The sequence below is a fragment of the Notamacropus eugenii genome, chromosome 5 (assembly GCF_028372415.1).
Source record: "Notamacropus eugenii isolate mMacEug1 chromosome 5, mMacEug1.pri_v2, whole genome shotgun sequence".
Classification (NCBI taxonomy): domain Eukaryota; kingdom Metazoa; phylum Chordata; class Mammalia; order Diprotodontia; family Macropodidae; genus Notamacropus; species Notamacropus eugenii.
The window spans coordinates 39,515,689-39,532,954 of NC_092876.1; the positions used below are offsets into that span (position 1 = coordinate 39,515,689).

The 17,266-nt window shown below is 45.9% G+C and overlaps 1 protein-coding gene across 5 annotated transcripts in view; it reads right to left on the bottom strand.

Annotated features, from left to right (window-relative positions):
- MEGF6 (multiple EGF like domains 6) overlaps positions 1-17,266 on the bottom strand; it is a 360,321-nt gene that overhangs the window by 45,993 nt on the left and 297,062 nt on the right. For 4 of the 5 annotated variants that reach the window (XM_072608634.1, XM_072608633.1, XM_072608635.1 and 1 more), the window contains 11 exons: positions 15,515-15,637; positions 11,704-11,826; positions 10,671-10,808; positions 10,425-10,544; positions 9,706-9,828; positions 7,773-7,943; positions 6,170-6,301; positions 3,446-3,574; positions 2,353-2,481; positions 538-672; positions 266-400 (listed from right to left, as the gene is read on the bottom strand). In XM_072608634.1, coding sequence (XP_072464735.1) covers positions 266-400; positions 538-672; positions 2,353-2,481; positions 3,446-3,574; positions 6,170-6,301; positions 7,773-7,943; positions 9,706-9,828; positions 10,425-10,544; positions 10,671-10,808; positions 11,704-11,826; positions 15,515-15,637 — 1,458 coding nt within the window. Of the gene's footprint in view, positions 1-265; positions 401-537; positions 673-2,352; positions 2,482-3,445; positions 3,575-6,169; positions 6,302-7,772; positions 7,944-9,705; positions 9,829-10,424; positions 10,545-10,670; positions 10,809-11,703; positions 11,827-15,514; positions 15,638-16,508; positions 16,528-17,266 lie in introns of those variants that run through there. The other variant, XM_072608637.1, reaches the window with a different exon arrangement.

Genomic DNA, 17,266 nt, shown 5'->3' on the forward strand with positions numbered 1-17,266 from the left:
AATGCTTACACATTCTTTTCCACCTCCATTCACACATGCTGCTTCCCCAGAGTAGAATGTAGGCCCTTGGAGAGCAGAATCTGTTTCCTTGTCTTTTATCCCCAGTGTCTAGCTCAGAGCCGGCACATAACAGGGGGGTTAATAAATACTTGCTGAGTTGAATGTGATTGAGGCACAGAAACAGCTGGGGGAGTACATGCGAGCATCTTCTCCCTCCTCCTCCCAGCAGGATGCCTGGTCTTTGCTCCCTCCACAGCCCCCTCACCTTGGTCACAGGCCTCCCCCTGGTAGCCTTCTGGGCACTGTTGTTGGCATTCACCATTCAGGGGGCTGCAAGCTACACCCGGGGGGCAGGTGCACGTCTGTTGACAGCCAGGGCCGAAGGAGCCAGGGTCACATTCTTTTCATCATCCCCATCGATGGGAAAACAGAGAGAAAGGAGGAATTGAGCCATTGGGGGTGGAAAGAGGGAGGCCCCTGCCCCTCCCCTCCTCTTGCCAGCCCCACCACTCACCCCCCAGGACCCAGGCTGCTCACCATGCTCACACCTCTTGCCCCGGTAGCCCGCCTTGCACAAGCAGCTACCATCCTTCTTGTCACACTCTCGGGTGTTCTGCTGGACACAGTGACATTCCTCAGAGCAGCCCGGCCCGTAGGCCCACTTGGGGCATGCTGACCACAGAGAAGAATCAGGGAGGGAGCAGGCTGGAGGCTCTTTCACTGTCCCCCTATGTCCTCATTCAGCTTCAGAATCTTCTAAACCACCCTCCCCCAAGCCACTCTTGGTCCTCAGTGCACATCAGCAATTTAAACAACCATGTTCCTAGCAGAGAGAGGCACAGTCTGGTGGATAGAAAGCTGGCCTTCAAACCACAAGACCTGGGTTTGAGTCTTGTCAGTGATATATACTGGCCATAGGATGCTAAGGAAGTTACTTCAGCTTTCAGTGGTCCAGCCAGCTACAAGTTACAGAGGAGGGGCCAAGCCTTACTGGTACAGGTTTTCCTCACCTGAGAGTTCCCTAAGCCAGTGAAATCAGTTACAGGCTCTTATCCCTCCCTATCTGTCATCTTGTCTGCCTCATCTCCCACCATGTCAGTTCTCCAACACAATCATGCCTCCATAGAGCAAGGATTATAATTTCTTCAATGTGGGTGCTCCATCCACTGAGACAGGCAGCGACCCCTTATGACTTATTCAATGGTTTTCAAGAGTTTGCTATGGGCAGCCAAGCTGGGAGCGATCCCCTCTCTGCCTATCTAGGCCAGTCCTTGGACAACAGGGGTACGTACAGTCTGTTACTAGACTTGCTGGTTTGATAAGTCCTACTGGAGTTGACTCTGAATGTCCTTGTTGCCTCCCCCATTAGGACTAGCCCAGACCCTAGCACAAAGTAGGTGCTTAATAAATACCAATAAAGTTAATAAATGTAGATTCAGTTTGAATTTCACAGAATCCCAGAATCTTAGTGTTTGGATTGGACCTCAGTCGCCATATAGTCTGAGCTGTAGTTCAACAAGAAATATTCAAAAAACATCCATCCAACCCCTTGTGAATACTTCCTATGATGGGAAACTTCCTACCTGTTAAAGGATTGCATTCCACCTTGGGACTTTTCTAAATGTTAGGAAGATTTCCTGGACATCAAGCCTCAACCTGCCCATCTGCAAACTTCCACCCATTCATTGGTCCTGGGTGTTCTTCTGAAGCTAAGTATAGCATGGACATTATTGGCCCTTCATTAGAGCACCCATTTGGTACCATCCATGCCATGCACCAAAGGGGGATGACATCGGTGAAGACGGCCTAAGAACACCACCCACAACTTCCATAAACACAGAAACTCTGAAATGATCTTTCATATTTGTTTGATTTTATACTTACAAGAGTCCAATCTTATCATCCCCTGTCACCATTTTTAAAGACCTGTGACTGTCTCAGTATAAGAAGCTCCCAGGTCATAAAACTCTACCCCGCCCCCAGTTCAAGGCATCTCCTGTTCTGTGTCTATTGTAGTCTTGGAGACTTACCAGGGCACTCAGAAAAGGGATATGTAGATGGCAGCTATTATTCTGGGGGAAAGAAGTCTTTGGGATCAATGGAAAGCTCCTTACAGCTAGGAGATCTAGGTTCATGTCTTCCCATTGACTCTTCCCGATGGTGTGACCCTAGACCAGTCACAACCATTGAGAGTCTCATTTTCCCCACCTTGAAAACAGGGAAAATGACACAGCTCACAGCGCTATGAGAAAAGTGCTCTGCAAACCTTAAAATAATGTAGAAGTGTGAACTGCTATTGTCATTATTAATATGGTAAAGGTTGGACCTAGCTGCCTGCAGATCCTGACTCACCCAAGTGGCAGTAGCGTCCGTATAGCCCAGCATCACACAGACAAGCCCCATAGATGCGATGGCACCGTCCTCGGTTGGCACATTGGCACTTCTTTCTACAGTGTTTACCATAGAAGCCTTTGGGGCAACCTAGAGAGAGGGGAATGGACAGAAATATAAAAGGGGGGAGGGAGAAATAGTCAGGGGAGAGAGGGGAGGGGAATCCCCCTCCCCAGGTCAGAATAAAGCTAGACAAGTGGAAATTCTGAATCTGAAAAATGATGACCTCCCCCAAGGCCCCAGGTTCAGGGAATGGTCCACTGAGGTCCTCAAAACCTACACCCTTCAGAGAGAGGCCCCATGACATCATTGTTTGCTCCAGGAGAGAGTGCCCAGGCACAAGTGTCTTAACTAGTCTTCCCTTAGGGCAGGGCAATTTGGCTGAGATTCATGCTATATTTGGAGCATCAAGGACAATTTACCAGGAGGCTCAGTCATCAATACTGGGGTCAGGAGGATTCAAATCCTGGGTTTAAATCCTGCCACTGACACCGACTGCGTGGCTATTAGAAACAAATTGAACCTTTCTAAGCCTCTGTTTCCTCAGTTGTAAAATGGGAGTAATGACAGTAAATACTTCACAGGCCTAGTTGGACATAAGGCCTTTAGAAGCTTGAACATGCATTAAAAATGTCCCTTGTTCATAGTGTTTTTATGAACTGATCCTTAGAATATAAACTCCTTGAGGGCAGGCACTATCAGCCTCTAACCACTAGTGAGTGGTTAATCAACGATAGATGATGATTGTAGGGATGGTCATTCTCCCATAGACAAAAGCGACTGAGACCAAGGTTTAGTTTGCGGAATCAACAGTGGGATTCTAATGGGCTCCAAGGACTACCCCCCCACTTCCAGCTTCCCTCTCTCCCTGGCCTGAAGCTCCTCATTATCTTTTATGACATTGCCCTGCCCTTACCCTCAGGGAAAGTGTGAGCCAAGGAGACCACAGGGATGGCAGGGGAGAGAGCAGCAGGAGAGTGTTGTCCATCGTTAGCAGGGAGTGGGGAGATGCTGGGGGAAGGGAGCAACAGGAGCGTGGAGAAGATCAGCTTACCGTCCTCACAGTGGGCTCCAACAACGCCAGGTGGACAGCGGCAAGTCCCAGTCACAGCGTCACAGGTGCCACCATTTTGACAGCTGCAAGTAGAGTTGCAGTTTTTCCCAAAGGTGCCCTGGGGACAAGCTGCAGAGGGGATGGGAGAGACAGCTCACTGTCTGCATGGAGGCCACCACACCCAGCAGGCTCAGAGCCCACAGCACCGGGAGGATGGTGAGGCCCTCGCCCCGACCATTGTGTCACAAGGACCCTGGCCATCCTCACTTCACTCTCAGCCCAACTCGAAAATTCTCCAGTCTTCTCAGCCTTCTCCCTGGGGCACCATTTATCCCCATGTCCTGCCCTTCTCCAAACCTACTCTATGTATTGTCTCCTCTCATTAAAATGAAGGCAGGGATAGACTGGGGTCCTTGTAGGTATGTTTATCACCAGCTCTTAGCACAGTGCCTGATATGTAATAAGTACTTAATAAATGTTCTATCTCTCTATCCATCCATCCATCTCCATTCATCTATCTAGCAATCCATCTAGTCATCCATCCATCTGTCCTATCTATTAATCTATCTATCATTTATCTAGCCATCCACCCATCTACCCATCCATTCATCCACCTGTTATCCATCCACCATTCATCTGTCATCTATCTATCCATTCATCATCATCTGTCATCTATCTATCCATCCATCATCTATTATCTATCTATCCATTCATCCACCATCCATCCATTCTGTCCTATCTATTCATCTCTTTATCCATCTATCTACCCATTCATTCATCCATCTGTCCATTTTCTATCCATCCATCTATTCATATATCAATTCATCTCTTTCTATCCCCATCTCTAGCTATCCATATCTTTATCCATCCATCTAGCTATCTGTCTACCTACTATCCATCCATGCATCTATCTACACAGCTATTCACCTATCCATCTGTCTATTCATCTATCTATTCATTGAGCTATTTATCTATCCATCTATCTGTCCAGACAGGCATCTATTCATCTGTCTATCTATCTACCTACTACCCACCTGCCTACCAAGAGGTCTTGATTTTCCCTACCAAGTCTATCTCATTAAGGTATTAAGAGGATAAAATGCAATTCTATGTAAGAAATAACAAAGAGCACTAGACTGGGAGTCCAAGGACCTGAGTTCAAATCTCTCCTCTATGTGACTTCAGGAAATTTTCTTCACTTCCCTGGGCCTCAGTTTCCTCATCTGTAAAATGAGGGGGCTCCAACAGATGGTTTCTCAGGTCCCTTCTGGTCTTAAATCCTTTAATCCTATAGCATGACATAGTAAAAAGACCACCGGACTTGGAAGCAGGAGAACTCAGTTCACATTCTGTCTCCTGTATCAATTCCATGACCCCAGAAAATTTTTTTACCACCCAGAACCTCAGTTTCTTCATCTATAAAAATGGAACTGATAATACTTATATTTCTACAACCACACAGGACTGTTAAGTCATTTTTAAAGTTTTAAGTACTATACAAATGGGATATTATTATTAATATCATCCTCTTCCTAAATAGAAGGGCTAGTACAATAGAATTTTCCATTAGATTCCATCTCTTGCCCTTGTCTAAAATGGTGAGAAGAGTTCCCAGACCTGCTGGGTGTCTCTTCTCCTCTCTTCTCGCTATATCCATCCCTCCATCCCATCACATTCAGAAAGATCAGCAGGAATAGGGACCATGGTGCGCCCTCAATCCAATCCAGATGGTCCAGCAGGAGCAACAGTTCTGGGGAGTCTTTTGTCTCTATATTCCAACTATCTCCCCCGCCCCTGTTTCTTTTCTCCACTCCTGCCTGGACACTGACATCCCTGAAGGACAAAATCCAGAATCCCTATTCTATTCCAATTCTTGGACACATTCCTTATTTCCCAAATATGTTGGCTCAGGTCCTGGCAGCCTCCCCCAACATTGCTGGACAGACATGGCCACCCATACATCTTAGAAGAGCAGGAAATCATCAACTACCACCACGCATTAGTTACTGTTTTCCCTACCACTACACCCTAAGGTCCACTCAACCTTCGCATGTGACCTGCCAAAGTATCCTAAAGACCCTCGACTTTGCCATCCACACGGATGCTAAACATTTTTTTAGTTTTTTAATCTATATTTACTTATTTCATCAAACATTTCCCAATTACATCTAAACTTTAAACACTCATTTAAAAAATTTTGAGTTTCAAATTCTCACCCTTTTCCTCACCCCTTGAGAAGAAAAGCTATGGGATATCAATTATTCATGTGAAGTCATTCAAAACATATTTCTATATTAGCCATGTTGCAAAAGAAAACACACAAAAAAAGCAAGAAAAATAAAGAAAGTGAAAAATTAAACTTCAATTTTCACTCAGAGTTCATCAGTTCTCTCTCTGGAGGTGGAGAGCATTTTTCATCATGGGTCCTTTGGAATTGTCTTGGATCATGGTCTTGGTCAGAGCAGCCAAGTCTTTCACAGTTGATCACTGGTCCTGTTCACTTCACTTTGCTGGTGCTGAACTTGGAACACACAGCGCCTTTCCAGACCCCTCTGGCTGAACTCTACATATGCTATCCTCCCTGATCAGAATGAGAATTCCTTGAGGTAGGGACTGCCTGCCTCACTTTTCTATTGCTATCCCCAAATCTTGGCACAGTAAGGGCTTAGTGAATACTTTTTCATTCATTCATTCACTCATTCGTTTATTGAATCCACAACTTACTTTGGTTGCAGATGATACCAGTCCAGCCCTCAGGGCAGTCACAGCCATCCAGCTCAAAGCGGCAGGTGCCCCCATTCCTACAATCATCACACGTCAGGCTGCAGTCATGGCCAAAGGTGTCATCCAAACAGACTGTGATGATCAGGAAAGGGAAAAAGAGAGCAGGTCTCTGAGGGGGTGGTTGGTTAATTCACAATCTGGCTCTGATCTCTTATTCCAGACTTCTTTTGTATAACCCCATCCCCACCTCCAGCCAAACTGTGCTCCAGCCAAACTGGCCTATTTTCTGTTTCCCAGAATCTCAACTGCCATCTCCAGGCCTTTGTAATAGCTGTCCCTCATGCCTGGACTGCTCTTCCTCTTTTTTCAAAGCTGTTTCTTAGAATCCCAGGTCCCTTTAGGGCTCTCACCTTAAATGTCATCTCCTACAAGAGGACTTTCCTGATCCCCACCAATTAATTATTTATCAATTAATACAAAAAGATTTTGCATAGATTCTACCTTCATGTTTAAAAGTCAACACTGATTCCTCCAATAGAAGGTAATCTTCTTGAGGGTAGGGGCTGTTTTCCTTTTTTCTTTGTATCCTGGCACCCAGCCTGGAATATTGCTATTGTACAGTTTGACTCTCTGGGTCCCCATTTGGGGTTTTCTTGGCACAGATACTAGAGTAGCTTGGCATTTCTTTCTCTAAGGTATATAATAGTTGCTGGTATATAGGAGGTGCTTAATAAATGCTTGGTGATTTGGCCTGAAGGGAGACACTTTCTGCTAAGGACTTTCTCTAGGTAACTGGGCCAAGATATCCAATGTCTATGCGAGCTCTGTGCTTCAGTGCCCTGGACATGGGGGAAAACAAGGCCTGGCTGAGTGGAAAGACTTGGCGGGTACTGGGCTTGTGCTTCTCAGCCCCACTACTGAGGCCCCTCCCAACCCTCAGATTCTATGATTCTGGGATGACTCATTCATTTCTGTTCCCTCCTTCCGTAACATCATTCCACCAAGTGACCATTCATTATAACCCCTTCTAATGTGTAACATGAGGTAGCTGGGGGATGCCACAATTCATAGAGCAAGGAGACTTATCTTTCTGAGTTCAAATCTGGCCTACAGACACTTCCTAGCTGTGTGACCCTGGGCAAGTCACTTCACCTTGTCTCCCTCAGTTTCCTCATCTGTAAAATGAGGGAGTTGCACTTGCTGGTCTCTGGGGTGCCCTTCTGGCTCTGGATTTGTGATCCTATGATTCTGGATAAGCTGCTTTACTTCTCTGGGCCTTAGTTTCCTCATTTACAAAATGAGGGAGTTGTACTCAGTGGCCTCTGAGGTCCCCTTCTGGCTCTGGATTTGTGATCCTATGATTCTGTCTAAGCTGTTTAATTTTTCTGGGCCTCAGTTTCTTTGTTTATAAAATGCAAGGCATTTTACAAGGCTGAGGGGGAGGGTCTGAAGTCTGGGCCAGCTCTAATTCTGAGATCTTGCAGAAATGGGGCCTTTATGAGGAAAAGGATTCGCTATCCCTTGGTGTCTATAGGCCAGGAAAGACCCAGGTCCCGAGGTCCAGAGTCAATAGGGCCTGCTCCCCAGAGAGGCTGATTCTCACCAAATTTCTCTGACAGCGTGTGCTCTCCTCTGACCTCCAGATCTTCCTCATCCCCCGCCTCATATTCCTCTTCAAAGAGCTGGGTCAGCTCATCACGCAGCACAGAGATGTGGGGAATTGGCCGTACAAAGGGCTGTCGCCCATCCAAGGTGTCAATTGAGTCATCCAGGGCTAGGAAAGGACCACAGAGAAACGCTCAGAACCTCTCCTCCTCCCTAAAACCTGTGAGGACAAGAAGGCATCTGGGGTCCTCCAGGTCACTTGGATGAGCAGATGGTGTGCTGGACTTGACATCAAGATCAAGTTTCAAATGCAGCCTCAGACATTTATCAACTGTAGATATCAAACACTGAATTTGAACTTAGGTCTTCCTGGTTGAGGCCAACTACTCCTACACTTTAGTAATCCAAGCCTCAGTTTTCTTACCTGTAGAATAATGGGGTTAAACTTGATGTCCTATAAGAACTCTCCTAATTCTAAATCTTTGATCCTGTGATCACCCCACCATCTCTAGGCTGAGAGTCCTTGTCTCCTCTCTAAACCACCAACATCTATCCCAAGGATGTCCAGGGTTCTTGGAGTATGAATCCTCTTTTCTCCTGTCCCAGTCACCCCTGAACCTGAGTCTCCCTTAGAAAAATGACAACAACATTGCTAAGATCTTATAACCAACTCTGCCAATTCACCAAGACCCTTGATGGCATCATCCAATCTGGTGCCCTTCGATAACATTGTTCCTATGGCCCTTTGTAATGTTGTTTCACCTAATGTGGCAGGTTTAGGGAGCACTAAAAAACAGGGTACTGTTTTTATAGGACCCTTTTCCACCACAAGGATTTGAGTCTGGAAGCAGGAGACTCTGGAGGGCATCCAGTCCAGATGGAATGTGTTAGCCCAAGAGATGCTGCAGGCCAGAAAATATAAACAAATTCAAGGGCTTATACCAATTTTCCTGGAAAGGTTTAGATAAATGAAACCATTTGGATTTAGGGACGTCAACATCTCCTCTCACTTTCTGAACAATAAGGAGGTTGGAGTGAATGACGTGAAAGGGCTTTTCCAGTAAGGAGATTCTATGAGCATAAATGAATGGCAGAGCCATCATGGACTTCCAAGGAAGTCAGAGATGCTTAGACAAAGATGTTGGTGAGGAATCATGCCCCCTCTGATGATATCAGACAAATGGCATCCTAAGTAAGAGGGACCAGCTATTACTGGAAGGACAGTTAATGCAATATTAGACTGGAGTAAGAAAAGCAGAGGGTCCAGACCAGTGAGATGATACAGCCCCACTATCCTGTGCCTGGTCAGACCATATGTGATCTTGGATATTTTGAGGAAGGATGTTGACAAGCTGGGGATTGTCCAGAGAAGGGTGATTAGGGTGGGGAAGGGCCTCAAAATCATGTCATATAAGGACCTGGGGAGCCTGAAGGAAACTTGGGGAAGACATGAGAGCTGTCATCAAGGACCCAAAACAGGGTCACTAGAAAATTGGAGGGGGTTTCTTCTGCTTGGCCCCTGAAAGGGGCAATGGATGGAAGCAGTGGGAAGGCAGATTTTGAGTAGATGTGAGGAAAACCTTTCTAACAAATTGAGCTTGCCCAGCACAGAACTTCCCAAGTTGCCTTGGGAAGTGATAGATTCCCTTTCACTAAAGAGGGAGACTGAGTTGAAGTTGGGTGAACATTTTGGGAGCATATGGGACTCTTGCTCAAGGACAGTTTGGACAAGGTGGTATGTGAGGCCTCTTCTCTGAGATTCTCTGAGCGTCTTGGGATGACTGGCACCAAGCCAGGACGATCACAGAAGCTACCCCTTTTCTTAGCCAATGAAAGGCCATTGTGGTCTGGGTGCCACTGCTTCCCCTGGATCACAGATGGCAGGGAAGGGAGAAGGAATCCCTGTGGCCAAGGACCACTGGGGTACTCACGGGTACAGCTCCGCCGATCCTCCTCCAGCTTGTAACCAATTTCACAGGTGCACTGGAAGGAGCCCACAAGGTTCTCACAAATGTGCTCACAACCACCATTGCTGGAGGAACACTCATCCACATCTATGGAAAGCCAAAAAAGAGAGTGCTAGAACCCCAGAACTCCCCATGGCCTTGCAGAGTCACAGGGAATTGGGGGTAACTTGTGTTGGTACAAATTTCTATCACTCTGGACTGAGTACCCAAGGAAGCAGATCAGTCCCTGGTGGGCTGTGGGCAACTCAGGTCAGTTCTGATGCTACTAACCATACAAGCCACACTCACAGACCATCTCAGGATAGTGGAATCAAATCTGCCTACTACTTATGTTACCTTGGGCAAGCCACAATCTTAAAAAAATTACAATCAACCTCTCCCCACCCCCAGGATATTCAACAGGAACTCTGAGATAGGAAAAATGAGGTTCAAACCCCATCTCTGACATTCATAGACAAGTCATTTCACCCATATGAGACTGTTTCCTCATCTGTAAACTGGGGATAACATATCACAGCATCTGTTTCCCAGTGTGAGGTTCAAATGAAATTGTCTCAGCCTCCAAGTCCAAGATGAAACCAAGAGGGATGCCACTACCCCAGGGGGAGGTGGGAAGGGGCCCTACTGAGCATACTTTCCCATTTCTCCATGTTGATCCACCCCCTCCCCCACCCAGTACTCACCATCACACCCGCAGCCATCTGTGCTAAGTCGGTATCCCGCATAGCAGCCACACTCATACCCTCCTGGGTTGTTGGTGCAGACCTGGGCACAGCAGGGGCTGGCTGCGCAATCATCAATATCTACAGGGATGGTAATTAACACCTCTTGTTGTAGGGTGGAAGGGAGGACACACAGATCCTCACTCCCCAACCCATGCTGTCCCTGCCTTCAGGAGGCCGAGTACCCTTCTGCTTCTGTTGGCTCACCAATGCAAGTTTTCTGGTCTGTGTCTAGCTCGTAACCTTGATGGCAGGTACAGAGGGGGCCGGCACTGGTGTGGCTGCAGCCGTGGGAGCAGCCTCCGTTGTTGACCTCACAGCTGTTCACAATCTCCATCTCAATCCCTGGAGAGGAAATGGAAGGTGCTAGAGGGCAGGGATCACTTTTCCTCCTTTCTTTGTATACTCCAGACTTAGTGCAGTGTCTGGCTATGATGCTTATTGAAGAGGAGGGGAGCAGAAAGGGAAGGCAAATACTTGCCCAAGGCAGCGTGGCATAAGGAATGGACTGTTGGAGTCAGAAAAGGCTGGGTTCAAATTCTGTCTTTAATATTTCCTAGCTGGGTGACCTTTGGTAGGTCATTTAACCTCTGTGCCTCAGTGTCCTCATCTGTGAAAAGAGGGGTGGGAGATGGACCAGATGGGCTCTAAGGTCTCTCCCAGCTCTCAGTTTGCACCCTTTTCTGAGTCATCTGAGGGGACAATCTTACCCAGCCTCGATGGAAAATTCCCATACACAGCAACGTGGCCCTGGAACCCCCAGGAGGACATAAAGCTTCATGTTCCAGGAAGGCTTGGCCGTTTGGGGGAGAAGCTATGAGAACCAAGGTTCCTCTCAAAGGGAACACTTCATAGAAGCTCTTTTCAAATATCTTTGCACAAATTCCAGGCTTATCTTACTCCTTTACCCACAAAGCTTTACTTCCCTGGGAGAGAGGAAAAGAGGCTCATAGATTTAGAGCAGGAAAAGAGGATATCTAATCCAACCCCTCCATTTTACAGATGAGGAAACTGAGGCCCAGAGAGTTTACAGTGACTTGTCCAAGGTCATACAAGTAGGATGAGGCAGGGCTGCGATGTCAATGTAGGTCTTCTGATTCAAAAGCCAGCTCCCTTTCCACCATCTCACTGCCCCTGCCTACAAGACCCTGCCCAGGATGCCAGTACACATGGACCTGGGGCCTGCTTAGGAGATAGGGAAGACCCAGTCCCCTGGGAATTAGGCAGGGTTCATACATACGGTAGCACTGTTTGCTGTCTGATCCCAGCTCATAGCCTGGATTGCAGACACACTTGAAGGAGCCGCGCGTGTTGAGGCAGCCGTGTGAGCACGTGGCCAGTCCCAGGGCACATTCATTCACATCTGGAAAGCAGACAAAAAATTGAGGCCCCATGGATGGACAAGTCAGTGACCGGCGTTCCCAAGTGACCTGGTGCCCTAGCAAGTCAACTTAATTCAACTCGCAAACATTCACCAAACAGGAAAAATACATCTGCCAGGCAGGGACTATGAGGAAGAGAGAGAGAGAGAGAGAAATACAAAGGAGAAGATCAAGCAGATTCTAGGAGAAATCTAAGGAGGAAGAGTAGATTTCCACCCAGGATAGGAAGGAAGGGAACAAACGTTCATTGAATTATTTAATATATTATTGTTAAGTTATTAGCCCATCTGCTATGTGTCTGGCACCGGGTAAAGCCTTTACAAATATCATTTCATTAGATCCTCACAGCAAACCAGGGGGGGAGCTGCTGTTATTACACACACACACACACACACACACACATACACACACACACACACACACACACACGAACATATTTGCTCCTATGTTGTCTCTTCCATTAGATTGGAAGCTCCTTGAGGGCAAGAACTGCTTTGTTTTGTCTCTTTTTTTATCCCCAACATTTAGCTCAGTGTCTGACACATATTAGGTACATAATAAATGTTGATTGGATTGAATTAAATTAATATCTGAGTCCTAGGTAGTTGCCCAATGCACACAGATGCGAAATGACTTACCTAGGACTCAGATAATAATTTAATTCAATCCGATGTGTATATGTGCATATATATGTGTATATACATGCATGCATACACACACACACACTTATATACATACAGGATCATTAGGAAATAATTGCAAGGGAAGGCACTAGAATTAAGAAGTGTTAGGGAAGGCTTCCTGTAGAAGGTGGAACTACAAGACTACTTGTGATCTGTCCTAGTGCAGGATATTTCCATACCTGGAGTTCCCCACCCAGATGAAAGCACAGGCTATTCAGATCATTCACATCATCTTGTAGGAAGAACCCTAAGCTGGGATTGACCATAGGAAAGTCATTGACTCTGTGTAGACCTCAGTTTCCTCATTGGTCAATTTACTGTGACATCTGAACTCATTAATGGCCATAATCTCTCCAATAGTGCAGAGTGCCACCCACTGACTTTTCCAGTCTTACATGTGTCTGAGGATGGCAAATGAGTTAGCATATGTAAAGCATTGTGAATCTCACTGCACAAGTTCTGTAGTGCTCCAGGGCTCAAGGCAAGGGGTACAAAAGCATCCACAGAGAGGAACATCTGGAGAACTTCACTATCTAAAGGGGCTCCCTCTGCTAGCTGGGCTTCACACAGGACACAGACAACTTATTAATGACTTTCTACATGAAAACTTTGCATAGCTAGGTGGTACGGTGGATAGAGCATCAAGCCATGAATCAGGAAGACTCCTCTACTCGAGTTCAAATCCAGCCTCAGACACTTGCTAACTGTGTGACTCTGGGCAAGTTACTTCACCCTGTTTGCCTTAGTTTCCTCATCTGTCAAATGAGTTGGAGAAGGAAATGACAAGTGGCTCTATTATCTTTGCCCAGAATGGGGTCATGAAGAGTCAGGCATAACTGAACAACATGAAGCCTTTCCTTATTTCCTGGCTACTAGCCACCCCCTCTCTGAAAATTATGTTGGATTTATTCTGTATACTCCCCTATGTCTATATGTCTTCTACATCTCCTCTAATACAATGTAACCTCTTTGAGGGCAAGGAACGCTTCATTTTTGGCTCCGTATCTTCACTGCCTAGCACAGTGCTTGGTTACATAGCAGGATGTTTGTCCTTCATTCTCAAAGGCGCCAATAACATAATGAGGATAATGTTTTCTTTATTTGAAATTTAAAAAGAAAATCAAAAAGCTGGTACAATTTACTTTTTGTCTTACGAAGTTTTCGTTTATGATTTCTTGAAATATAGCTCTGGAAAAAAAACAGGCTTTAAAAAAGCCCACTGGGTTCCAATGGAGCTTCTTGACTAAGCCTTTAAATCCAAATCATTCTGGCTTTCATTCAATGGCCAATAAGAGCCCCCAGCCCAAGCCTCTGTGGCACAGGGTACTTAATAAAGGCTTCATGATTAAGTGATCAAAATAAAGTCCTCACATCCCATTCCCTATGACTCTTTCTGAAGAGAGTACAGAAATCCCTTCCACATTGCAACTTTCCCCATCCCAGTTTCAACATATTGGGGTTGGCATAAAACATTAAATGGGAATTTGGGGGAAGTTTTGCAAAAGCCATAGATGACACACTAGGGCCATCAGACGACACAGAGCCTATGACTAAATCTTAAGCCCAGTTATACAACAGAATGCTATAAACACCCTGTAAAACAAAAAGAAAAAAATTCATACTTCTTCTCTGGTACAAAGGGAGGATCAAAAATTTGATGCACATTTTCCAGATGGCAGATGGTGTCTTGCCCCTAAGCCCTGTGATACAGAAGGGATAACTGTATTCATAATGTACAGACATTAGCCTTTGAGTATTCTACAAGCCTTTAGCATTTCTTACATCTTAATAAACCGAATTGTATATTCTAACATGGCTATCTCCATCTTGCCTTGTTCCTGCTTTTGCAATGAAATCACTGAATGTCAGTTATGATTTCTATGATTTTTTTCATTCTAGGTAACTGCCAGGAAGGAAAACCCCCCTTTTCCAATGCAGACTGACCCTTCTCTGCAACTTATAGTCTTAGAAGAGTGGCCGAGAATGCCACAAGGTGAAGTGATTTGCCCAGGGTCACACAGACAGTGCATGCCAGGGGTAGCCCTTAAATCTAGGTTTTCCTGCTCTGATGCCCACTATCCACCTCATCATGCTGCATTTCAACTAAGTTATATATGATTTTAAAATAATAATAATAGCTCATACTTCCTTCCCTAGTCCCGGGAGTAGCAGCTGGGTCGGGGAATTAGATAGTAAGGAAATTACAGGTCTAGACAATAATGATAATATTAATAATCCATATTTCTTTCCCTCTAGGAAGAACAACTAGGTTTGCTAATTATGATAACAATGATAATGATGATCCTCATTTACGTGAGAAGCAGAAGAGAATGGCTCATCTTGCAGATGAGGAAACTGAAGCAAACAGGGTTAAATGTCTTGCCCAGGGTCAAACAGCTAATAAGGGTCTGAGGCCACATTTGAACTTAGGGCTTCCTGACTCTGGGCTTGATCCTCTATCTACATGTGCCAGTCCAGATTCAGAAAAACTTAGGTTCACATCCCGCCTCTGACACATTCTGGCTGTGCAGCCCTGCTCTGAGGCTCAGGCAAATCCCTAAGACCCTACGTCGCAGAATAGTGATTGATCTGCATTGGTAAAGGGGCTTTTCTTACTGGGAATCCCCCACTCCAGTGAAATTGCAGGTTCAGACCAAAATAACAATGACGACAGTCATGATGAGCCATGTTTACTTCCCTAGACTTGAGGAGCATCTTCTTTCCCTCTGTGGACTATCCCCTCTTGATCCTGTCTATAACTTATCTGTACGTGGTTGTTTGAATGTTATCTCCTCCATGAAATTGAAAGCTCTTCTAGGACAAGGACTATCTTTTGCTTTTCTTGTATCCCCAGCTCTTAGCACAATGCTTGGCACACAGTAGGTACTTAATAAATGTGCACTGAATTGAAAGTGGCAGGTGGTATCAATATCAATCCAGGGCCACTCACCCCCGGAATGGAAGAGGAAGCCTCCAGGCAGCTTACCTTCACACGTCTTGTGGTCAGCTGCCAGTTGATATCCAGCATGACACTCACAGTGGGCGACCCCTCGGCGAGCTTGGCACCTGTGCATGCAGCCCCCATTCCTGTCTGCACATGGGTTCCGTACTAGAAAGGGAGAAGGCCAAAATCATCATTGTCTTGATGAGCGGGGAGTGGATAGGGAAGAAACAGATGGGAAAGAGTCCATTGTAACAGCTAGACAGGAGAGAGGGGATGCCAGGTTATAAGGAGGATTTTGTCCAGTACAAGGGAGGCTAGACAGTAGTTGGTGCAAAGATCAGGAGGTTTCAGTAGACCACAAGTCTGATAGTTTTAAGAGAGGCAAAGAATTAGGGATCTGGAGGGATGATGTTCCCTCTGTCTTCTGCCCTGATCAGACCACTTCTGGGGTACTGGGCTCAATTCTAGGCCTCCTAGTTCAGGACAAGCTTCAGGCATTAGTGGAAAGAGTCCAGGATCTGAAATTAGAGGATCTGGGATCAAAACTTGCCTCTTCTGTGTGATCTGGGCAAGTTTCTAAACCTCCCCAGGCCTCCAAGACTTCTTTCATAAAGTGAGACTAGACTAGGTTCCCTTTGAGGCTCCTTCCAGCCCTAGACCTATGTCCATAGATCATCTATGTCCAAAAGATGATGGTGTGGGGATCAAGCCATACGAAGATCCAGTCAAGGGACTGGGAAGGTTTGGCCCAGAGAAAAGAGGCCTGGGAAAGGTTAGGAGTCCTCTCTTCTATGTACCTGAAGGGCTGTCTGGGAGAGAGAGACTGGACTTGGCCTGCTTGGTCCCACAGGACAGAACAGGGGCTGATGGGCAAAAATTATACATGGGCAGAATTCATGCCCACATAGGAAAAACTTCCTGGTCTCTAGAAGAATCCAAAAATTGAATGGAGCTCCTCAGGAAGTCTTGTGCCTATCATCACTGAAGGTCTTCAAGCAGAGACAGATAACCCTTGGTTTTTGTTCAAATATGGTACCTGTTAGTTAGATTGGATGACATCTGAAATCCCTTCCAACTCTAAGATTCTTGAGTCAGTCTTTCCCCTCTCTGTTGGAGAGATTGGGAGCACAGTCCCCTTCCCTTTCTGATGGGGAAGGAGAAAGAACACCGACAGCATCGCATTCTCCTCACCCCTATGGGAAATAAATATGGCAGAGAAAGAAATGCCAGAGATAGAAAGGGTCAGGAGTTCCTCATATTGGTTCTCACCTAGACTGGCCCTTTCTGCTAATATTCTCAGAGGAATGCCTGAAGGACATATATTATCTCAAGTCTGGTTTCCCAGATAATCTCCCAGAGCTGATGGACACAGGATACATTTACTAGAAAATCAATATGGGAGCTGATTGGAACATTTCCAGCAGAAACCTGGCACATTCTCATCCCTAAACAAGTCAAGGGTGGAAGGAGGAGACCAACCTCTTATTGGGTTCTTAATTTCTCCCTGGTGCTGACCTACTCTTGAATCCAGCCTGACCAGCAGCAAAGATCATCCCTCCTGCTCTCCATACTTGGTGCTATGCAATTGTTAAATGCTCCCACTTTCTGTCCTCCCAGGCCAACAAAACTGGAGTCACTTTGTACCCACTAGGAACCTCTGTCCGTGGCTGGAAAGGGCTTCATCAAGTTGAATTTGTACATGTTGGTGCAAGTATTGGTCATTGGCCAGGGTAACACAGAGTGAAGTTAGGGGACAAAACACTTCTTGCCAGTAGTACCTGCTTAAAGGACCAT